Source organism: Oncorhynchus clarkii, chromosome 6, assembly GCF_045791955.1.
Source record: "Oncorhynchus clarkii lewisi isolate Uvic-CL-2024 chromosome 6, UVic_Ocla_1.0, whole genome shotgun sequence".
NCBI lineage: Eukaryota > Metazoa > Chordata > Actinopteri > Salmoniformes > Salmonidae > Oncorhynchus > Oncorhynchus clarkii.
The window spans coordinates 73,759,738-73,785,513 of record NC_092152.1 but is presented as its reverse complement, the minus strand read 5'-3'; the positions used below and the strand labels follow the sequence as shown (position 1 = coordinate 73,785,513).

The following is a 25,776-nucleotide window of genomic DNA, read 5'->3' as shown; positions in this document are numbered from 1 at the left end:
GCATAAAGTAGGATGGTTACTGTAATGCTCCTCTTAAACTCTTAAGTGAATCCCCCAACTCTATAATACCTCACAATAACCACAAGCCTGGAGGAGCCACCTCAAGTACACTACAAATACCACACAGTCACACATTGGGCCTATGGAGATTTGGTTTGCAAAGAAGTGGTGGTTGATATATTGTTCTTTGTGACAGTCTCTGAGGTTGTTAAGTGTGTGTCATCCCACTTGACAATTTATCATTGATCTTTTGGCATCACATTAGGTCAGAAATAATCACATAATCAGATATTTTAAAATTAAAATAAATGTATTCACTATTTGCTGTGATTGCAGCATGAGATTCTCTGAGATTATTTGTATTCCTTCATTTGGGTCATGTCATGCTCATGATTAGATGTTTATAGAGAAGGAATATTACTTTTATATATGTAAAGAACTTTTCATTATAGATGAAAAATCTCAAAGTGCATAAAATAAAATATAAATAATACAATGACTATGGGGTTAAAGTGCAGACTGTCAGCTTTAATTTAAAGGTATTTTCTTCCATACCAGGTGAACCGTTTAGAAATTACAGTCCTTTTGTACATAGTCCCCCTATTTAATGGGACCAAATGTATTGGGACAAATTCACTTATACAGTATGTGTATTGAAGAAGTCAAAAGTTTAGTATTTGGTCCCATATTCCTAGCACACATTGACTACATCAACCTTGTGACAACAAATTTGTTGGATTCATTTGCTGTTTGTTTTGGTTGTGTTTCAGATTATTTTGTGCCCAATAGAAATGAATGGTAAATAATGTATTGTGTCATTTTGGAGTCACTTTTATTGTAAATAAGAATATAATATGTTTCCAAACACTTCTATATTAATGTGGATGCTACCATGATGACAGATAATCGTGAATAATGATGAAATGAAAGTTGCAGAGGCATAAATATCATCCTCCAAAAATGCTAACCTCCCTGTTATTGTAATGGGGGGAGGTTAGCATGTCTTGGTGGTATGATATTTGTGTGTCTTCAACTTTCTTCACTCATAATTATTCAGATTCATTCAGGACTATCTGTAATTATGGTAGCATCCGCATTAATGTAATAGTGTTTAGAAACATATTATATTCTTATTTACAATAAAAGTGACTCCAAAATGACACAATACATTATTTACCATTCATTTCTATTGGGCACAACATAATCTGAAACACAACCAAAACAAACAGCAAACAAGTTTTTAGAGTCAAACCTGATGTAGTCATTTTGTTCTAGGAATATGGTCCCCTAAAATGGGGGGACTATGTACAAAAAGTGCTGTAATTTCTAAACGGTTCACCCGATTTTAGATTTCTATTTTATCTTTTATTTTATGTACTTTGAGATTTTTCTTCTGTAATGAAAAGTGCTTTTCAAATGTAATAAAGGATTATTATTACTATCATTTCAAACCCAAAGTGCTGGAGTACAGAGTACAGAGCACAGAGCACAGAGCACAGAGCCAAAACAAAAACGTTTCACTGTCCCTATACTTTTAGAGCTCACTGTACAGTGCATTCGGAAAGTATTCAGGCCCCTTAACTTTTTTCACATTTTGTTACTTTACAGCTTTATTCTAAAATTGATTAAATTGTTTATTTTCCTCATCAATCTACACACAATACCCCATAATGTCAAAGCAAAAACAGTTTTTTAGAAATTTTGGCAAAAAACATACAAAAACTGAAAAATGACATTTACATAAGTATTCAGACCCTTTACTCAGTACTTTGTTGAAGCACCTTTGGCAGCGATTACAGCCTTGAGTCTTCTTGGGTATTACGCTACAAGCTTGGCACACCTGTATTTGTATAGTTTCTCCCATTCTTCTCTGCAGCTCCTCTCAAGCTCTGTCAGGTTGTATGGGGAGCGTCTCTGCACAGCTATTTTCAGGTCTCTCCAGAGATGTTCAATCGGGTTCAGCCTCTGGCTGGGCCACCCAAGGACATTCAGAGACTTGTCCCGAAGCCACTCTTACGTTGTCTTGGCTGTGTGCTTAAGATCGTTTTCTTGTTGGAAGGTGAACATCACCCCAGTCTGAGGTCCTGAGTGCTCTGGAACAGGTTTCCATCAAGGATCTCTCTGTACTTTGCTCTGTTCATCTTTTCCTTGATCCTGACTAGTCTCCCAGTCCCTGAAAATATCCCCACAACATGATGCTGCCACTACCCTGCTTCACCGTAGGGATGGGTTATTGTGTGTAGATTGATGAGGGAAATAAACAATTTAATACATTTTAGAATAAAGCTGTAACGTAACAAAATTTGGAATTTCTTTCCCAATGCACTGTATATAGCCAAATCATAAAAGCAACAATCAAAGTCTAGGAAGAAGGGTAGGCCAGCCAATGAAAATGTGTCTTAAGCCCTTCTTTAAAAGCCCCAGAAGTCTGATCAGCCCTGAGCTTGTCAGGAAGGGAGTTCCAAAGGCATGGTGCGTGGTGTACACCATAGGGTGTATGGAGGTTCATAGGGGGAGAGTACATACCCCATTTAGGGCTTTGTAGAACAGGAGGATAATTTAATTTTAAAGTCAATTATTTCAGGGACAGGCAGCCAATGGAGGTCAGCAAGGATGGGGTGATGTGGGCAGACTTTTTGTTTGTGTCAGAAGCCATGCAGCACTGTTTTGAATGAGCTGTAATGTATGAATTGAGTGTAAAGGCAAGCCCCCAAATACTGCATTCCCATAATCAATTCTGGAGAAAACAAATGCATGGATAAGCTTTTCTGCATCAGAAGTGGTGAGATATTGTCTTAGGTGGACTAATGTGGGCATTGAAGGAGAGAGCAGGGTCGAATTTCACACCCAGGTTGATGATGACTGAGGAGAGGTGAATGATGTGGCCATATACGGCAGGGAAGATGCTGCAGGAGTTGGTGATCTGCTGTGGGGTGCCTATCAGCATTACCTCTGTCTTACTGTTGTTGAGTTGGAGGAAGTTATTCTGCATCCAGTATTTAACCTCTTCCAGACAGTTGGACAAGGTTGACAGAGCAGATGTTGTGTCAGTGTTTTAATGTAAACGTGTGTCGTCTGCGTAGTGAAATTGGACACTGTGTTGTCTGAAGATCTGGGCAAGTGAGAGCAGGAAGAGAATGGGTCCTAGCACCGACCTTTGTTGGACACCGCAGGTTATGGTGGACTCCTGATCTTTCCTCGCCAAGGGGGAAGTACTGCTTGTGGTTAAAGAAGTAGGAGGTGAACCAGTTTAGGGCAGTCTCACAGATGGCTTTCTGAGGCTCTGCAGTAGAATGGTATGATCTACAGTGTTGAAAGCAGCACTTACTGTACCAGTCAAAAGTTTGGACACCACTATTCATTCAAGGGTTTTTCTTTATTTGTACTATTTTCTACATTGCAGAATAATAGTGAAGACATCAAAACTAGTAAATAACACATATGGAATCATGTAGTAACCAAAAAAGTGTTGAACAAATCCAAAAATATTTTAGATTTTAGATTCTGGCTGGGCCAGAATTCTTCCCTTTGCCTTGATGACAGCTTTGCACACTCTTGGCATTCTCTCAACCAGCTTCATGAGGTAGTCCCCTGAAATGCATTTCAATTAACAGATGTACCTTGTTAAAAGTTTATTTGTGGAATTTCTTTCCTTCATTATGCTTTTGAGACTGAGTGAATCAGGCCTTCATGTTCGAATTGCTGCAAAGAAACTACTACTAAAGGACACCAATAAGAATAAAAGACTTGCTTGGGCCAGGACATATGTACAACGGACATTAGACAAGTGGAAATCTGTCCTTTGGTCTGATGAGTCCAAATTTGAGATTTTTGGTTCCAACCGGCGTGTCTTTGTGAAAGATCTCCGCATGTGTGGTTCCCACGGTGAAGCATGGAGGAGGAGGTGTGATGGTGTGGGGGTGCTTTGCTGGTGACACTGTCAGTGATTTATTTAGAATTCAAGGCACACTTATCCAGCATGGCTACCACAGCATTCTGCAGTGATACACCATCCCATCTGGTTTGCGCTTAGTTGGACTATCATTTATTTTTCAACAGCACAATGACCCAACACACCTCCAGGCTGTGTAAGGGCTATTTGACCAAGAAGGAAAGTGATGGAGTGCTGCATCAGATGACCTGGCCTCCACAATCACCCAAGCTCAACCAAATTGAGATGGTTTGGGATGAGTTGGACCACATAATGAATGAAAAGCAGCCAACAAGTACTCAGCATATGTGGCAACTCCTTCAAGACTGTTGGACAAGCATTCCAGGTGAAGCTGGTTGAGAGAATGCCAAGAGTGTGCAAAGCTGTCATCAAGGCAAAGGGTGGCAAAGTCAAGGCAAAGTCACTAAGAGGATGACCAGATATGGGTGGTGGGGTAGGAGCCAGAGTGAGATTAGGGTTGGAGGATACAATGTTCTTTTGGATGGTGTTGATTTTAGCCTTGAAGAACTCAGCAAATATGTTGTGTTGTTCGGTAGTTGCTGTGGGATGGCTAGAGTCTGTAGGGGGGAGGAGATGACTGATGATGGAAGACTTTACATGTTTTTTCAGGGGCTAGGCTGTTTAAGTTGTTCCTTAGAGCGCTATTATATAGGTTAACCATCTCATCAGGGGTGGACTCATGACATCAGCTTGTAGGGCAGGGAAACCAGACTCCTGGAAGACGGACGTGTCAAGGGATTTGATGTTTCTGAATTTAATAGTGTGCTTGGCCGGAGCTGAAGTGCAGGAGTACTCACAGACATTGTCACATCTCTATCATCAGATACACCTACCTCATGTATATCCAGGTCTGAGGCAGGGACTTCTCCAGTGATAATGAGGTCTGGGGTATGTCCACGATTGTGTGGAGTTGTTGGCTCCAAGGAAGTCAGGATGTCAGTGGCATAGGAACATTTTCTTGAATCAACAGAATGTTGAAATCAACTTGGATAACAACATTGAAGAGGGTAGAACACAGAGAGGTGATCAGCTCAAAAAACTGTCTTAAAAGAGACTGTGTTGGTTTTAAGGGGGCGATAGATTAGTGTCACACTGGGGGGATTGGGAGATTTAGGGCCCTTTCACATACAGTATGACTGTGTGGATATTAGAGCGTTTGGTGCTCTAATCTGTGCTATTAACACAAACTAACCCTGTCTGAAACAAATTCAGGACCTGCGTGAGTAGCAGTTCCAAGATCCAGGACTAGAGTATCAGGTATTATGACACGCCAGCGCAAGTCACATGGAACTTTTTGCCCGTTGTAAATGAGATACCCACTGGACACACATGTCATTTCAATGTCTAGTTTTAGTTTAGATTTGGTTGAGTTGTCAACTAATGTGAATTCAACATGACATCAACAAAACATTTCTTTATGTCACTGGATTTAGGTGAAAAGTTTTACAACTGCAACCTGGCCAAAATAAAGCAAAGCAGTGCGACACAAACAACAACACGGAGTTAGACATGGAATAAACAAGCATACAGTCAATAATACAATAGAGAAAGTCTATATACAGTGTGTGCAAATGAGGTAGGATAAGGGGGGTGAGGCAATAAATAGGTCATAGTGGCGGAATAATTACAGTATGGCAAATTAAACACTGGGGTGATAGATGTGCAGAAGATGAGTTATGTTTGTTACTTGAACTCTGTGAAGCATTTATTTGTGCTGCAATCTGAGGTGCAGTTATTCTAATTAATTTATCCTCTGCAGCAGAGGTAACTCTGGGTCTTCCTTTCCTGTGATGGTCCTCATGAGAGCCAGTTTCATCATGGCGCTTGGTTTTTACGACTGCACTTGAAGAACTGTAAAAATGTCTTAATTTTCCGCATTGACTGACCTTCATGTCTTAAAGTAAGGATGGACTGTCGTTTCTCTTTGCTTATTTGACCAAATAAGGCGATCTTCTGCATACCACCCCTACCTTGTCACAACAGAAACTGATTGTCTCAAACACATTAAATAAATTACACAAATGAACTTTTAACAAGGCACACCTGTTAATTGAAATGCATTCCAGGTGACTACCTCATGAAGCTGGTTGAGAGAATGCCAAGAGTGTGCAAAGCTGTCATCAAGGCAAAGGGTGGCTACTTTGAAGAATCCCAAATATAAAATACATTTAGATTTGTTTAACACTTTTTTGATTACTGGACGATTACATATGTGTTATTTCCTAGTTTTGATGTCTTTATTATTATTCTACAATGTAGAACATAGTAAAAAAAATAAAGGAAAACCCTTGAATGAGTAGGTGTCCAAACTTTTGACTGGTACTGTATCTATTTTTTAAATAAAAAATATGTCCCCCTCCACTTCTAATTCCAACGTTGCGCCCTTGCCGTTTCCTACCACCTTTCCATCCTCGATGTTTGAACTTTTTCCATAGGATTCCAAGTTGAATTGCTCATTTTTTGAGTTCCTTACTTAGGGTTTGTTTTATCTTCTTCAAATTATGAAGGAATTTTCCGTAAGTAAACAATGCCAATGTGCCCCATTCCTGTCCTTTGTTGTCATCCAGGAGATAATAGGTGAAACTCTTCAATGCAGGTATTCAAAATAAACAATCAGCTAGCTTTACTTTGTTGATGCAATTTTTTGTCTGATTTCAACATTGAGGTAAAAAATTATTGGATAAAAAATATCAATACCTGATTAGCTACTCAAAATAAAAATGCATGTTAAAAAACACTTAAAACAATAAATTACAATGAAAATAGCAGCGCAATCAGCCTAGGCTGCCATAAAGGCGCCATGGCAACAATGCCTTGATTCTCTGTCAAGTGTACAGAGAATACCATCAGCATACACAATTAATGCTATTCTGAGTGTAGAGAGGTTTATATTTGTCATACAAAACTGAATTGCCTGACTTTGCTTTTAAAGTAGTGAACAGAATCATTGTTGAACAGGAAAGGTGCTGCTTTTGATTTTGAGGTATTCCCCCTCTGAAGTCCAGAACAAAGGCTGTGAAGGCCTGAGGTTGGTCAGTCAGCAGGCCTGGAATTCAGGAGCGGTTGGTTGTGACAGAACAGAGCCTAGAGCTAACATGGATTGGGAAAATGTTTATCAGGGCCAGTGCAGAAAATGAAGGTCAGCACAGGGTTGAGATAGAAAGCATACAAACTGACCCACTGGACTAGAGTGTTGGGATGGTTCCAAGGACAGGTTCAGTGGCAGAGACCACCTTAATATAATTTTAAAAATGTATACTCACCAAAATGTATTTACTTCTGCCGTTTGGTTGTTCTGTGTAATGGATAATGGATAGGCATTGCATTGGCCAAGATTGCAGGAACTGGAAGTAGATCATTTAACTACTGTTATCCCCTCACGCCATCTCTCTTTCAGACTGTATTGGTGAATGAGTGGGCAGGTAGATTTCACTGGTAAAATATGTACTTACAATAGAGCTCATCCAGGGTCAGACGCGGAGGAGGACGTGTGAGGTTCTTACCAAGTCTCCTAAAATACACCTCAACCCATCCAGATAAATCACACTCAATGTCATTGTAATCTGTTATGACTGAGACATGCTCAGGTATAATTCAGTATGGATATTTACTGTACTGTATATGTGTAGGCATAAACAGCAGAACAGTCTATCCCCAACTGATCAGCCGAGCTGAGCGTTTCTGAACAGTCATGTTCAGTTCAGTCTTCGTGAGGAAGAACTCTGGTGTTGCTTGACAGCTCCAGGAGTTTGGGCACAAAGCACTCTTTATGTGTGTGTGTGAGGGTACCGCCCTGTTACTCAGGGAGCTCTGTGTGTGCGGTATAGCTGGAGCCCCAGGGACCCACTGTGAGGTGAGATCTGTTACACCATACAAAGGAAGCCTTCCCTCTGGAGCACAGAGATCCCTCCACCACCAGGAGCCCAGGCTGAAATATGCAGTCAACAGAATGACCTCATACCCAACATGATTCTATGGTTACAGACACGTTAGTCTGTGGTGTTATATCTAAAAGTGAACCAATGAAATGTGTTAGATGTTAAATACTTAACTAGTTAAACATCAGGACGTGACCTCTGACCTGTTAAAATCAATGTGTATAACTGTCCTCTATGACCATCAACAACGTCACCGTGCTGGAGCGATAGAACGCCAACTGAAGGCTCAAGTCGATTTACTCTTCACTTCAAAATCACATGGCTTGAATAAATGACAGAGAGGCGGCCACGGGCCCGTGAGACTAAACAAGCCACAGCTGTCTGTCTGGTAGTTTGGCAGAAATCAAGTCAAAAAGTTGATTGTCATGGGGGTCATAAAAACCTGGCATGTACTGTATGTCTCAGAGATGTGACTGACAATATCACTGCCACCCCTGGCAGACTGGGATCCACAATGCCAGGGACCACCCAGAGCCTCAGGCCCACAGCTCCACTGTTTCCACTGTCCCCCTATATTTTATACTAGTCAGCAATATGATGACGAGGAGCAATGCCTGCCCACGCACTTAGACTAACCTTTATATAACTCTAGTAGCCATGGGAAATATGGAACAGGACCTGACTAAATGGCCCCTTTTTACAGCTGTAGGCCGAGGGTCCGCCATGTGAGGGTTGTCAATAGCAGATTTAGACTGGAGACCAACTGAGAAAATGAGAGGGACAACATCTGGGTTATAAGAGAGGAGTCTGTGAGTTTGCTTTGCAAGTATTTCAGGAGTAATATTTGCCTTAGAAAATAAATATCCCATGGAAAGTGTGTTGAGATATGAGATCATATTTGATCAATGGCATTCGTGCAAAGTTCAAGTGACTAGCAAACATAACTGTCGAACTGCAGGATGAACTTCTCCTCAGCATTAAGTTTTCATGGTACGTGTTACACATGCAGAAATGTGTCGTACATACAGTATTGACTTCAAAATATTCCAGGAGGTTTGTGCTAGTCCTCATTGTTAAGCACATAGCTTAACAACAGGAATTCAAATCATCTCTCAAGTGATGATGAGGTATAGACAAACACAAACCCCAGCTGGCTAATAGCCAGTTAACACAGATCCACTCCCAGGTCCTACTTTCTGTCACCTCTGTGAACTTGGGAATGTGTGTACAGACTGGAGGGGTGACGTTGCCTTGGCGACCGTGGTGTTGGAGGTTGAGGGGCAACTCTTAAACAGGCCTCAGTGAGAATGACTGACAGGTCAACCAATAAAGCATGCAGGGGGAATGTGGGGGAATGCAGTAGACATTGTTCTTGAAACATCTCAGGAACATGCTCTGAACTGGAAGTCATATTCATGTTCAAAATTAATGGTTTCAATGGAACAGTTTGAGCTGCATTCCTGAATGTAACTTGAAAAGTGCATGTGTCCTAGAATGGGTTGGTAGGCTATTCGGCAGACTACTTACTCAAATACTTTCTCCCTGAACAAGCAGGTGCAAATATAAATCAAGAAACATTTTCTCTCTCTCTAAAGCTCCAAAATGATATCAAAACTTGCTTGTTATATTCTGTGCCACTGAGCCTGAAATAACTCAGGCTAAGTTATGATTGAAGTATAGAGTTGTTGCCAAGCAACAGGATTGCTGAGCCCATCACAGTGTCTTGGGTCCCTTGGTTTTTCTCTTTGTGCTCTTTGGCACTCAATAAATTATAACCAGGAGCAGTTTGGAACAGAGAAATATAGTACTTCTAGGTTGGTTGAAACAAACATCACATATTCTTGCATACAGTATTATGGAAAAAGCATGTGCGGAGCAAAGTCATCTGTAATGTACTTGCTGGTCTTATGATGAGACATACACTGAGCATTCAAAACATTAGGGACACCTGCTCTTCCATGACAAAGACTGATCAGGTGAATCCAGGTGAAAGCTATGATCTCTTATTGATGTCACCTTCCACACCTTCCATCAGTGTGTAGATGAAGGGGAGGAGACAGGTTAAAGAAGGATTTTTAAGTCTTGAGACTATTGAGACATGGATTATGTATGTGTGCCATTCAGAGGGTGAATTGGCAAGACAAAATATTTAAGTGCCTTTGAACGGGGTATGGTAGTAGGTGCCAGGCACACCGATTTGAGTGTGTCAAGACCTGTAAAACTGCTGGGCTTTTCACACATAAGTTTCCTGTGTGTATCAAAAATTGTCCCCCACCCAAAGGACATCCAGCCAACTTGACACAACTGTGGGAAGCAATTGAGTCAACATGGGCCAGCATCCGTGTGGAACACTTTCGACACCTTGTAGAGTCCATGTCTGATGAATTGAGGCTGTTCTGAGGGCTAAAGGGGGTGAAACTCAATATTAGGAAGGTGTTCTTAATCGTTTGTACACTCAGTGTATTCTTGCATACAACATCATGGTAATGTACTTGCTGTATTTATGATGAGACATATTTGTGCATTGCACAGCAAAGTAATCTGTAATGTTCAAGCAGAAATTAGGATGAGACATGGTTTGTTTGAAATTCACAGAGTATTTTGTTTAATGGAGTTTTAGTCACATATCATAGAGCTTAATGATGATTAAACTGTCTCACATTGAGGGGCCTGCATATAACATGATGTTTTCCAGATGTATTTCTGCCTGCTGTTTGTTTTTCTCTGAGTATGGATGCTATTTAACAGTCTGTGATGTCTGGGGATTTGTGGGGATGGAAAATATAGGAGATAGATTGACCTCTGACCCTGTGTTCCAGAGAATAAGCACAGCAGTGATTTGCTCTGAGGCTGGTTTGGTTTATACTGGGCCAAATCTGGGGTCCTCTAATGCCATCTAGTGATGGTTTGGACATAAAGGAACACTTTCATTCCCCTATGAGTAAAACTCATTGGATTTATTGAGAGTGTGGTTTGAAAGTGGTTTCCATTATTCATACATAAATGCATCATTATCCTCTAGGATTGTCTGCAACTGCAAACTTCTGAACAGAATGCAGGCTAGAATCAACTAAGGACACAGACAATAGATTGGTGTAAAGATGTTAATTAAAAGCTTTACTCCCCATAAGTGGAGTGGGATAGTCTGGGATGTAGTTTACACTCCCATCCACAGGCTCACTCTACAGTAGCGTTCCCCTTTACAGTGGTAAACCCATAACTATAAACTGGGTGGTTCAAACCCTGAATGCTGATTGGCTGATACATCAGACAGTATACCACAGGTATGACAAAACATTTATTTTTACCCTTCTAATTATGTTGGTAACCAGTTTATAATAGCAATAAGGCACCTCAGGGATTTGTGGTATATGGCTAATATACCACGACTAAGAGCTGTGTCCAGGCACTCCGCGTTGCGTATCGCCTAAGAGCCCTTAGCCGTGGTATATTGGCCATATACCACACCGACTCGGGCCTTATTGCTTAAACATACAACAGTACGTAAAATACAGTCCGATGTCACAACAAACAGACAGGACGCAGACAGATGATTACAGACATAGAAAGTGCTTCTACTCCTCTGCATGGTGACTGATGCTGCAGTGAGTCTACCTTCACTACAGCCCAGACACCCCCATCAGCAGGGGGGCAGGACAGGGAGGATGGATGACGGTGGTGGGCAGGTTAGGCGTGGTTCTTCTTGATAAAGTTAATGAGCCCGTTGGTGGAGGAGTCGTGAGAGTGGACCTCGTTGGAGCCATGCAGCTCAGGCTCGATCTTCTTACACAAAGCCTTACCCAGCTCAACTCTGAGATAGAGAGAGAGAGATAATAATGGACGGAATAGAATAGAATGTCACCAGAAAACTCACCAGAGTAGACAGAATAGAATGTCAGTGAAATTTTTTTTGTACAATTTCATAGGATAAAGGCTCTGTGTGTAATCTGTCATAGACTACACATTATCGAGGAGCTTGGTTTCAAATAGTCACACTTACCCCCACTGGTCAAAACTGTTGATCTCCCACATAACACCCTGGACAAAGATCTTGTGTTCATACATGGCTGTGAAACAAACAACACCATACATTGTTACTGGGAGCATAACAAGTAAATACATTATTTTGATCAATATTTCAAATATCATTGGTTGTTGGTTCACAGGTCCATATTCAGCTCTTACCAATAAGTGCTCCCAGTGTGAATGGGTTCAGCTTCTTGAAGACAATAGAGTTGGTTGGCTTGTTTCCTTGGAATACCTTACAGCAGAACAAGAGGAAACATTTTATATCACACAACCTGTTGTAAGACAGTTGTTGCATGCTTGTAATTATACAGTGTTGCACCCTGTTTGAAGCTTCTTCCATCCTGATGCAAAACTTATTTTGTCCACTAGGAGGACGCACGTCCCTATCAGAGCGACAGTGTCTGCCCTAGCAATAGACACACAATCTCCCCAGTATAACAACAGGGTTTAAGCCCATATAAAGTTTTAGGCCGGACTGGGGCTGCAGTGGACTTGCGCCATGAGGGATCTGCTCTCACTAACTTTGTGTGGCAGAATGGTTTCCAAGGCCTCTCCTGTCAGGCCGCCGGCCTCCAGTTCCTTCTTAGCCTCCTCTGTGGTCTTTCCTTTCATCAGAGCCTCAGTCTGGGCCAGGAAGTTGGCCATCAGGATCTACAGACACAGAGGATACAACAGGTAAGGCACACTGCACACTGAACATTGCATAGGTTATTTTGTCAGATAAACAGTAAAAGTAGGCATGAATAACTGAATAATTATGAATGATTAGTTCAGTCACTGAATGGGAAGGTATTTAATCCCAGATTATTCCCACTGACACCACGTCATTTCAATGTGGATAATTGGGTAATATTCGGTTGAGATGTTGATCAATTAGATTACAACCTATATTCACCCACTCAAAAAGACAACCAGAGGTTTGTTTAATTTCCAAAGTGTTATCACTCTGCTTTCAACCATCTATATAAAAGCATAACCAAATTCCAATGGGAAAACCATGTCTGATTTTTGGTTTAGTTGTCACCCAAATGTCTGTCATTGCGCTTTCATCCATTTAAAAGCACAGGAAATTTCAAATTAGGAATACACTGACAGATATTTTGTTTATTTATACAACAGATTAATGTGTTATTACTGTGCTTCATCTAATAGCTGAACCAAATGGCCTGGATGGAAGTTGAGACTATTTTAAAAGTACATGGTGCAAGTGATCAATGCAGTTTGAGATTCTGTATAGATTATTACAGCAACATGCATGTTTTATATGATTACATACAGTAAGAAGAAATGTATGGTGACAGTAACTTCATAATGTGGCCTTGGATGTGTTACTAATTTTAAGGTTGAATGTTACATTAGTTTGTAAGAAAGCCTTAACTTTAAGCTATTTAGTATATTACAAAAGTAGTATTGAATTTTGTTTGGTTGACAACGCAAACAACATCAACATTTGAAGGAGATGTATCTACTGCCTGGATAGCTCCATCTGAGCCACTGTCTTAATCCCATTCTTTAACTTTTTGGCTGAGTTGGAGACGTGAATGCAACATATAATTTGTTAACTTGTCAACAAGTTAATAATAGGCTACAGTATTTATTGTATGTGAAAAGTGATGTTGAATTGTGTTTGGTTGTCAATGCAGCCTGATATCAACATTTGAAGGAGACTTATCTTCATTGCAGATAGTTCCATCTGTGCCACTACTTAGTCTGGCTTTAATTTTTGTTTGTCTACAAATGAATAATTGGTATGCTGGATTACATCTCCATCTCAACCAAAAATCTAAATTAATGAATTGGACTAAATCAAATAAATTCAAACTTTTAATGCTTTGAAATAAAGTTTGATTTTATTTAGTCCTATTCTTTAACTTAAATTTTTGGTTGAGATGGAAATGTGAATCCAATATATAAATTATTCATTTGTAGACAAGCCAGACTATGTCAATGGCACAGGTGGAACTATCCAAGCAGAAGGTACATCTCCTTCAAAATGTTGGAAGCGTTGACAACCAAACACAATTCAATATCACTAAATATCATTACATTTGAAATCAACCACTGCTTGAAATCCAAGGCCTATTGTATGGTCTATTTTTAGTTGAATTCTGGATTTGAATTCAAACAATAGCTGTTTAATATTTTGAGAATGCTATATAGTCCTAAATAGCATCATTGATGATATATGAGTGGTAAAGTATGGTCACATTTCATACGCCTCTGTCCCGATGCAAGAACCAATTAGCCTGGAACTTGCCTTGCTAGGCCCAATTCCCGGCTAGCCGAAGAAGTCCATCAGCCACTCCTTGGGATTCAATACCTATTTTGCCGATTGGCATGGACCCCCACCGACCCATCACGACTGGACTACCGACGTGATTCGCCCGAGGGGGTCTCTCAACTGGCTCCTCCGTCGCGACGTCCCCTGAATGCCCATCTGCTATCCGCGGCCTGCTAGCTGTCTAGAGCACATCGGACTGTTAGCTTTAAGAGGCCCATTGGACAAATTCTTTGGCCACTATACCTATTTTGCCAATTGGCCTGGTTTTACCACACGGAGCCCTGCTGATCCGTCTGCTGACGTAACAGCATGAGGGGGCCACAACAGACTATCTTCCGTCACGACGTCCCTCAAAGGCCCTTCTGCTAGCTTGCTAGCCCCGGCCCGCTAGCTTGTCTAGAGACAATATCTCTTTCATCATCACTATGCACAGGTTTATCCCCACTGTATTCACATCCTACCATACCTTTGTCTGTATATTATGCCATGAATCTATTCTACCGTGCCCAGAAATCTGCTCCTTTTACTCTCTGTTCTGAACGTACTAGACGACCAGTTCTTTTAGCCTTTAGCCGTAGCCTTATCCTACTCCTCCTCTATTTCTCTGGTAATGTGGAGGTTAATCCAGGCCCTGCAGTGCCTACCTCCACTCCCATTCCTCAGGCGCTCTCATTTGTTGACTTCTGTAACCGTAAAAGTCTTGGTTTCATGCATGTTAACATTAGAAGCCTCCTCCCTAAGTTTTTTTTATTCACTGTCCTAGCACACTCTGCCAACCCGGATCTCCTAGCTGTGTCTGAATCCTGGCTTAGGAAGACCACCAAAAACCTTGAAATTTCCATCCCTAACTATAAAATTTTCCGACAAGATAGTACTGCCAAAGGGGGCGGAGTTACTGCAGGGATAGCCTGCAGAGTTCTGTCTTTCTATCCAGGTCTCTACAAGTCTCTTACCGTTGCTACAGACCACCTTCTGCCCCCAGCTGTGCCCTGGACACCATATGCGAATTGATTGCCCCCCATCTATCTTCAGAGATCGTGCTGTTAGGTGACCTAAACTGGGACATGCTTAACACCCCGGTCATCCTACAATCTAATTTTGATTCTCTCAATCTCGCACAAATGATCAATGAACCCACCAGGTACAACCCTAAATCCGTAAACACGGGTACCCTCATCGGTATCATCCTAACCAACCTGCCCTCCAAATACACCTCTGCTGTCTTCAACTAGGATCTCAGCGATCACTGCCTCATTTCCTCCGTCCATAATGGGTCTGCGGTCAAGCGACCACCCCTCATCACTGTCAAACTTTCCCTAAAACACTTCAGCGAGCAGGCCTTTCTAATCGACCTGGCCCGGGTATCCTGGAAGGATATTGACCTCATTCCATCAGTAGAGGATGCCTGGTTATTCTTTAAAAGTGCTTTCCTCACTATCTTAAATAAAGCTACCCCTGGCTACCCCTACCCCGGTCAACAGCCCTGCACCCCTCACTGCAACTTGCCTCCCCAATTCTCCTTCACCCAAATCCAGATAGCCGATGTTCTGAAAGAGCTGCAAAATCTGGACCCCTACAAATGAGCAGGGCTAGACAATCTGGACTCTCTCTTCCTAAAATTAAAAGCTGAAATTGTTGCAACCCCTATTACTAGCTTGTTCAAACTCTTTCGTATTGTCTGAGATCCCCAAAGATTGGAATGCTGCCGCGGTCATCCCCCTCTTCAAAGGGAGACACTCTAGACCCAAACTGCTACAGACCTCTAACTATCATACCCTGCCTTTCTGAGGTCTTCGAAAGCTAAGTTAGCAAACAGATCACCAACCATTTAGAATCCCACCATACCTTCTCCGCTATGCAATCTGGTTTCCGAGCTGGTCATGGGTGCACCTCAGCCACGCTCACGGTCCTAAACGATATCATAACCGCCATCGATAAAAGACAATACTGTGCAGCTGTATTCATCGACCTGGCCAAGGTTTTCGACTCTGTTAATCACCACATTCTTATCAGCAGACTCAACAGCCTTGATTTCTCAAATGACTGCCTCACCTGGTTCACCAACTACTTCTCTGACAGAGTTGTGTGTCAAATCGGAGGGCCTGTTGTCCGGACCTCTGGTAGTCTCTATGGGGGTGCCACAGGGTTCAATCCTCGGCCGACTATTTTCTCTGTATACATCAATGATATCGCTCTTGCTGCTGGTGATTCTCTGATCCACCTCTATGCAGATAACACCATTCTGTATACTTTTGGCCCTTATTTGGACACTGTGTCAACTAACTTCCAGACGAGCTTCAATGACATACAACTCTCCTTCTGTGGCCTCCAACTGCTCTTAAATGCAAGCAAAACTAAATGCATGCTCTTCAACCGATCGATGCCCACACCTACCCACCCGTCCAGCATCACTACTCTGGACGGTTCTGACTTAGAATATGTGGACAACTACAAATACCTAGGTGTCTGGTTAGACTGTAAACTCTCCTTTCAGACTCACATTAAGCATCTCCAATCCAAAATTAAATCTAGAATTGGCTTCCTATTTCGCAACAAAGCATCCTTCACTCATGCTGCCAAACATACCCTAGTAAAACTGACTATGCTACCGATCCTTGACTTTGGCGATGTCATTTACAAAATAGCCTCCAACACTCTACTCAGTAAATTGGATGCAGTCTATCACACTGCCATCTGTTTTGTCACCAAAGCCCCATATACTACCCACCACTGTGACCTGTATGCTCTCGTTGGCTGGCCCTCGCTTCATACTCGTCGCCAAACCCCCTTGCTCCAGGTCATCTATAAGTTGTTGCTAGGTAAAGCCCAGCCTTATCTCAGCTCACTGGTCACCATAGCAGCACCCACCCGCAGCACGCACTCTCGTTGGCTGGCCCTCGCTTCATACTCGTCGCCAAACCCTCGGGCTCCAGGTCATCTATAAGTTGTTGCTAGGTAAAGCCCAGCCTTATCTCAGCTCACTGGTCACCATAGCAGCACCCACCCGCAGGTAAATTTCACTGGTCACCAAAGCCAATTCCTCCTTCAGCCGGCTTTCCTTCCAGTTCTCTGCTGCCAATGACTGGAACAAACTGCAAAAATCACTGGAGACTCACACCTCCCTCTCTAGCTTTAAGCACCAGCTGTCAGAGCAGCTCACAGATCACTGCACCTGTACATAGCCAATCTGTAAATAGCCCATCCAACTACCTCATCACCATATTGTTATTAATTTGATTTATTTTGCTCCTTTGCACCCCAGTACCGCTACTTGCACAATCATCTTTGCTACTTGCACACTCATCTATCATCCGTGTTTAATTTGCCGTACTGTAATAATTTCACCACAATAGCCTATTTATTGCCTCACCCCTCTTATCCTACATCATTTGCACACACTGTATATAGACTTTCTCTATTGTATTATTGATGGAATGCTTGTTTATTCCATGTGTAACTCTGTGTTGTTGTTTGTGTCGCACTGCTTTGCTTTATCTTGGCCAGGTCGCAGTTGTAAATGAGAACTTGTTCTCAACTAGCCTACCTTGTTAAATAAAGGTTAATTTTTTTGTTGTTTATTTGCTTTCTTAAACCTTCCCTTTGGAATGACTTGACAGCAACAGTAAATCTAATTCGTTTTTAAGAGGAGATCTCTCAACAATCATTCTCACAATAGCATATTGGTAATTGTCCGTAACAAATATCATTGCTAAGCAGTGCTGGGCTTGGTTAAAACCCTGGATGGGAGGTCAAAGGGTAGCTGCAGATAGATACATTCTCCAGTAGGAGGGGCTGCCCAGCCTATTGTTTTGAAGAAGATCTGACGTTGTTTTAAAAAGGTACAAATTCAACATATTTTAGATCCAGTATATTTTACACATAGAATACACATCACAATACCTTGACAAATTGACAAATTACATTGAAACAATGTTGATTTAACCAGTTGGTTCCCAGTTGGTTGGTAGTGCTGGAAGATGTGTCCTGTAGGGGTAGCCTACCTTATGGTGCTTACTTTCCCTGATGGGGTGCTGTGTCTGGGCAGGGATGAGGAAGTCAGCGGGGACCATGCGAGTTCCTGTGGAGGACACAGCAGTAACACTGCATCTGTGACTAATAACATATTACTCTTCCATAACATACATACTCATCCATTTCAGCTGACCATTAATCAATATGTTGAAGAGCTTATGGACCAGTCAGCAACATTATTTGGGTATGAGTTAAGAGAATATGAACTTTTAAAAGTCAGATTTTAACTGGACAGTTCCTTTAAGGAGGCAGTACCTTGGTGAATGAGCTGGTAGAAGGCGTGCTGTCCGTTGGTGCCAGGCTCTCCCCATACGATGGGGCCAGTATGGTAGTTGACACGTTTGCCATGGATAGTGATGTACTTTCCATTGGACTCCATGTCACCCTATAGACATCACATGAATTGAACATCTTCGGTGTTCCGTTTCAGTTCAATTTAAACTAATACTAAAACAACATTATCATCAGGCTATTTAACCTTGACTTAGTATGCACAGTAAAACACATTTCCATTTGATCAATACAAATCTGACAATATATCCGACCACAGCCTCCCTTCAGGACAAGGAGTGGGTGTATACATTTTTATAGTATTTATAGTAAATTGCCAAAGTAGACTGACACATTCTTCACTGTGTTTTGCTTTGGCTGTTTACTTATGTTACACTCAGTCATGTCTTAACTGTGGAAATGACTCTTAACCCTGGTAAAGGCTCTTAACCCAGGTAGTGACTGACGGACCTGCTGGAAGTAGGCAGCGAATCGGTGCATGTACTGGTCATAAGGCAGCATGGCGTGGGTCTCGGCCTGGAAGAAGTTGATGTACCAGACACCCAGCAGAGCCAGGAGCATGGGAGCGTTCTTCTCCACAGGGGCTGTTTTGAAATGGTTGTCCTACAGGAACAAGAGGGGGTCAACTCACACGTATTCATCTGACCAATAGAAACGTTTCCAAGTCTTTGGACAGTGAGAATAATTGGCTGTACTTACCATCCAGTGAGCCCCTTCTAGAAGCTTCTCAAAGTTGTCATAGCCTGGGAAGAAAGAAAATAACAGAGACTTTGAGTTATACTTCAAATATCTCCTTTTAACAACTGATTACAAAGGTTATTCTACTCAGGTAGAGTACAGGCAGCTGATCAAAGCATTAGAATATCTAAACTGGGAGAATAAACCTACAACATAATGTACATACCGATGTGCAGAGCAATGGACAATCCAATACAAGACCACAGGGAATAACGTCCACCAACCCACTAAAACACAGCAACAATCTGGTTAGAAATGTGCACAATATCAACAAACATTTATTGAGCTTAATCATTTTCACAGTACATATTTGAATATGCAACATGTATTTTTTCCCCCCCAAAATGTAGTGACCCTAACACCAATGTTATGTAACTCAGAAATGTGACTCTTACTGAAATTACTTTACTATTTCAGTGCTGTGCATTCTAGTCTATGTATTTTATATTAATTGGTGTCCTGAGAAGATTCAGAAACCTCAGAGCACTCTGAAGCTTACGTAATTGAATGTGACACAGATACGGGGAACTGTGCCCAATCTCACTTGGCCCTACAGCTTGCCCCAGAAAGAGGCCCAAAGCCTCTAAAAATTCCATACCATTGTCTTGAAATTCCTTACCATTAACCCTTATCTATCTGTGGTGACACATTTCAGCCCACTGCAGAGAATGAATCCCCCATTGTCACGCCCTGACCTTAGTTATCTTTGTTTTCTTTATTATTTTGGTTAGGTCAGGGTGTGACAAGGGGTGGTTTGTTGTGTTTTTGTCCTGTCTAGGGTTTTTGTATGTTTATGGGGCTGTTTACTAGTCTAGGTGTTTTGTATGTCTATGGTTGCCTAGATTGGTTCTCAATTAGAGGCAGCTGTTTATCGTTGTCTCTTATTGGGAACCATATTTAGGCAGCCATATTCCTTGGGTAATTTGTGGGTGATTGTCTATGTATTAGTTGCCTGTGTCTGCACTTATTCTATATAGCTTTGCGTTTTTGTAAGTTTGTTGAAGTGTTCTTCGTTTCATTAAAATAGAAGATGTATTCACATCACGCGGCGCCTTGGTCTCATCGCTATAACGAAAGTGACACCCATATTACACAGCACTTCATTTGGGTAATAATATAATAAACAGTGTGTAATAAGTCACAAATAGCCGGGTAGGCCTATATATGAAAAGGCAGACCCCAACTTCTAAATATTCTCACTTCTCATAATTATTTTCAATGTGAATGCCACCTTTAATCAGTAGTGGTGCGTGGGTAAAATCCCCGGGGAAGCCAATCCAGAAAAAAAGCCATATTACAATCTATGTGTTGTGATAATTGCGTTTTTTGCTCTATAATCTGGTAGTTCAAACATTTTCGAACTACTAAACAACTATTGATTTAGAACACAGAGTTACTGCAAGTCGTAAAGAAAACAGGAGCTGCCTCCACTATTCCAGCACCATTTCAACTTCAACATCATCGAATCACCTATTCTTAGTATAATACATTGACAACTAAAAGATACAAGAAACGATTAGTCCAATCAACATAAGTTAAATATGATGTGGCTGTCCATGGTGATGATTTATCTCTCTCTCTGTCTGTGTGTGTGTGTGTGGGGGGGGGGGGGGGGGGGGGGGGGGGGGGGTGCCCCTGTGACAACAATTTTGGACCCCCTTGTGGCCCCCCTAAATATGGAGTATGATATAATTTTTACATAACTAATTTTTGCTATCGTTGTTTTTTTACATCCGTTATTAAGACAGTGGCAACGATGATGATTATGAACATGGTCTTTTGCCTGCTTATGCCTGCAATGCAGTGAAGAAAACGATATGACAACAATAACGTCTAATGTAATTGGCCCCTCTAACAGTACAACTGGCCCCAGCTTGGCCCCCCCAGTTGAAATGGTCTAGAACCGCCACTGGTGTGTGTGTGTGAGTATAAAAAACATGTTGACTCACCCTACGTGTTGAGAAACGCTAATGCCATCCTCCTCTTTTATGTTGCCTAAACGGTCTATGACAGTACACGCTTTTAGTTTTGTTGTCCTAGGCTACCTGGCTAACATACTTGCTCGCTAGCCTAACTTCCTTTCATGGGCAACGATATGCCAGGCCAGCTAGTTAACATTACCATACTACATCTAGCTATCATCTAGCTACATGTTGAACTTCCATCCTCTCAGGCCATGGGAACAATGTATGAATTTATGATTAGGTCAGAATCGCTGTTATAGTCATTGACCAGAACGGAAAATTAAGTAAAACCACAAGTCCAAATCCCTATTTCCATCGATGTCTAATTTAGGAAAGGGATGATTTTACCTAGCTATCTAGCCACCAGAGGACAACAGGACAATGAGATGCCACAATTCAAGGCTTTTCAGATATATGCTACACATGCTGAGACAGAGGGGGTGCTGTTTCGTTCACTCGGATGCTTTCTCAGCCTCTTGCAAATTGAAGGAAATTTATGAAACACAGAGTAGAGTAAATATTTTTTCTTGGTCCATTTTTGGGGAAGCCTGGTTTCCCTTGGTATCCATGAATACACACCGCTGCCTTTTATACATATTACTTCTGAGAGCAAGCAGCTATCTTTACTCCGACGTGAAAGGGCACGGCATGTTACCCTTTAAATACCAACAATGTAACTAAATGTAGCTTTCTGACCTTTGATGTGACCCAGCCTTTACAGTAACCTCTCCAAGGGAGAAGGTCGCTACCAATAATATAATACTCTTTGAGGGCAGAGCTGGAGAGTGCGGCTTCTGATTACCCCACAGCTGCCAGCCTGTGAGCCCAGGCACCTACTTCACAGGTCAGAAGTCTATGCTATTTATAGTCGTTGCCTAAGTCCCCCGTCAAAAGCCGGTGATTGCAGGAAGAGCACTGTACTACCCCAAATGCACTGCACACATGACATATTCTGCATCATCAGATAACATGCACTCACATCCCAGAAGCCAAACATGTTGTCAGGATCAATGCCAAAGGCCTTCACTAAAGGCTGCAGAAGAGAGGAGATAGAAAGAACAGAATTAGAATGTTATTTTATTTTACAGAAACACATGCAGAGCATATCACTGCATTTATGATGGTGTATTGCAAAAATAAGAACTTACGCCGGCAGTGGAGAGCGCCACAAAGTGCTTGGCAACAGCAGATTTCTGTAAAGAAGACAAGGTTTAATTTAACATACTTTGCATTCATCTTCGGTAATAGAATTCAACTCCTTTCCCTGTATTTTTATGAAGGTAAAACGGCTACCCACATCTTTAGCGTGCTCAATGAACCATTCCTTGGCAGACTCTGCGTTGGTGATGGTCTCTTGGGTGGTGAAAGTCTGAAAAGGGACAGACAGTTAGATCACTACAGTAACACCAAAGATATTGCATTTCTAATGTGTGTTTAGGCTACTGTGTACAGTACTAAACCACTAACAGTTCATGCAATCTCTTCATCAATTCTCAGGGCTGGGTGACAATAGGAAAGCCATTCAGACATAATTTTGGGTACCACTCTACAGAGGCATAGGAGAGAAGGTACAACATGGCATGCAGCACCAACTGATACCTTTGTTTCAATGGAAACGTCCATTGTATCAAACAACTGTTGCTCCTAAAGCTGAGTGGAACTTTATGATTTTCCATATTATCAGATGCAGTTTCTTTGCTCTTTGTCAATGTCTTTTTGTATGTCTTTCTTGTAAATTTTTTTGACCAATATTGAAGAAGAACATCTCTCTCTCAAGTGTTCAGACAAAACAATAAAACCAGTGAATGCACTGGTATGGTAAAGACAATTAAAATCAGGCACCTTGGAGGCCACGATGAACAGGGTGGTCTCAGCATTGAGCTCAGCAAGGGTTTTGGCGATGTGTGTGCCGTCAATGTTGGAGACAAAATGCACACGGGGACCTCCCTTGGAGTAGTTCTTCAGAGCCTCAGTCACCATTAGAGGACCCTGGAAAAGAAGACACAACAAATACACAGTGATGGCAGAGGTAGCTTTCACACCTAATAGTGAAACATCATATTGCCTAGTTAAATAAAGGTTAAATAAAAAATATAAATAGAATATTGACATTTTAACAAATGATACGGTGAAAATGTTACTTACCAGGTCCGATCCACCAATGCCGACGTTGACAACATCTGTGATGGACTTTCCAGTCCAGCCCTTCCACTCGCCACTGCGAACTTTCTACACCAGACACAAACGAGTAGACCATTGAATAAAGTGCCTACACAGTTCAGTCAAATTTAATTTGTTATGCCTTGAATGCCACAGGGAGATAGCTAGCAAATCTATGTATAAACGGTACTGTAACTATTCAAATTGGAAATACAAACGGTCTCACTAAGCGATTTGGGGGATTACTACGAAATTGAGACCCTTGGGTCAGCTCCCACTCACGTGGCAGAAGCCCTTCATCTTCTCCAGGACTTTGTTGACCTCAGGCATCACATCATGTCCGTCAACCATGATGGGATGGTTGGAGCGGTTCCTCAGAGCCACGTGGAGCACAGCACGACCCTAACCAAACAGGTGGAGAAGATACAGTAAGGACACACACACTGATATAAGAATTACAGCAAATGTATGTAGTGCCATTGATTTGTTTCAAGCCTATTTCTGAGGTGTCAGGTGTGTTACATTTGGCCATTCATTATCACAATGATAATAACATTGATAATAAACCACGCTCAGGCTAAAGCTCAGATACGCACCTCAGTGAAGTTGATCTTGTCTCCATGGAACATCTTGTCCCTGGTGGCCTCAATCCCCCTCGACTTGCCCTAGAGAAAACATATATACATCTATTGGTGGGGAAATGGGCCTTCATTGTCAGAAAGGTTGATAGGGTACTGGACGCACAGCAGAAGAAGACTGTTTTTATAATGACTGTAGGTAAATGCCAAATACAGTATGGCTATTTGTAATTGTTGTGTTATTTGAATCATAATGATAGAGAAGCAGCGATTTACCAGTTCGACCAACATCTTCATGACATCCTCAGTGATGAGATTCTTAGAGTAATCAATCAGAATGTCTCCATGATCTGTCTTCAGCGTTGTGCTATTCAGACACAGAACATTTGACAGTGAGTGATCTGTTTCCACAGAGATCCTATTAAATGAGGGACTCTATATGTAATTCTGTCTGTTTCTGGATTTAGGCAATTAGCTCAATAACCTTTTGCCCACAAGTTACAAAATCAAACAGCCCTTTACCATGAAACAAATATAAATCTGTTTTGTTTCACCACAAGCATTTTGTAGTGAATTTGAGGGGTAGCCCAATTGAAACCTGAAGCCACTTATTTATAATTCCAAGGCAAGCAGGGTATCCCAATTCTACTGTTTGCTTGTGTATGTGGAAGTGCTTGTAATGCACTTAAGGTTAGGGTTATTACAATACAGACAGACATCAGACAACAAACCTGCACATCACTAGCAGTACATGAAGAGAGTTCAGAGTTCACAAGTCTACATACAGTGACAGTGCTGTGCATTTTCTATGGTGTGGAAGCCCATAAGCTACTCTGATAAAAGGCACTACTTCATATTTTGGGGAAGGAGACAGTTGCACCTGAATGAATTGCAAAGATCTCAAATTGTATGGTAGTTTTTTTATTGGCAGTGGCATCTGTTTATGATGACACATTATGTGCTTTTAGCCTATGTCTAAAGGTAATAGCCTGAAGTGAAGACAACATTTTCTGATGGACATCATTTGAATTTAAATCACATTTTATACTGGTGATGTAATAATGTTTTTGAGAATAAGGATACTGTGTGTATCTTCAACAAATTAACACTGACAGTTTCAAAATAAATGCCAACCATAAAGATACCTGAATTTGTGGAATCTCTCCTTGTCTTCCTCAAACATCTTCCTCATGTTGAGGTGCAGAGCATGTTCATGGTACCATTTCTCCAGTTTCTGGAAGGTTGGGTCGTGTGTGAGTCCCATGGTGTCGAGATGTGTTGGGCGCGGTCCTTTCAGCTCAACTACCCTGGCTGAGTGAGACCGTAAGGCGCGAGAGGAGAGGCTTTTGAAGGGCAACCAACCTGCTACACTTGCCCCTCCTATAATAACACGATACCTCGGATCGTGCAGCACAGCCACATGTACTGTATCAGTAAAGCAGCGATCAAGACTATGTTGTGTAGCTAAGTCCATAACATTACCAACCGACTGAACTTACAATTCATGACATAGAGTAGTTTTACCAAATTCCATGACAAAAAAACGTCACACTGTCATTTATAAAATGGAGTGACAACAGTATCATTGAATAATTGAATACAACTTCTAAAGTTACATAAACGTCAGTGCACACAATTAAAATCTAATTAATAAACTATAACTGCCTCCAGATGTGATACTATTTTTTTTTATTATGTTTTTAAACATAGGACCAAGGGAAATCTCAAGTCATGCTGAATATTGTAGCTCCGGGTGATAATTATATTATTAGAACAGCATCAATGTGTGGACAACCTAAGTGCGTCTCGTCCAGTGGGAGACATGTTAGTGTTGAATCTTTGTCGCACGCTAGTGTTTGATAAGTGATACTTC

The 25,776-nt window shown here is 41.5% G+C and overlaps 1 protein-coding gene across 1 annotated transcript; it reads right to left on the bottom strand.

Annotated features, from left to right (window-relative positions):
- Positions 1–10,407: 10,407 nt before the first annotated feature.
- LOC139411596 (glucose-6-phosphate isomerase-like) lies at positions 10,408–25,324 on the bottom strand. Its single transcript, XM_071158158.1, has 18 exons — positions 25,049–25,324; positions 24,180–24,270; positions 23,922–23,990; positions 23,608–23,727; positions 23,311–23,394; positions 23,008–23,154; positions 22,463–22,534; positions 22,314–22,358; positions 22,145–22,198; positions 19,368–19,428; positions 19,163–19,206; positions 18,914–19,066; positions 18,428–18,557; positions 18,142–18,218; positions 12,382–12,510; positions 12,016–12,091; positions 11,831–11,897; positions 10,408–11,641 (listed from the first exon to the last, which is right to left on the bottom strand). Exons 1-18 carry the CDS (start codon positions 25,165–25,167, stop codon positions 11,518–11,520), a joined length of 1,662 nt encoding a protein of 553 aa, XP_071014259.1. The 5' UTR covers positions 25,168–25,324; the 3' UTR covers positions 10,408–11,517.
- Positions 25,325–25,776: the final 452 nt, after the last annotated feature.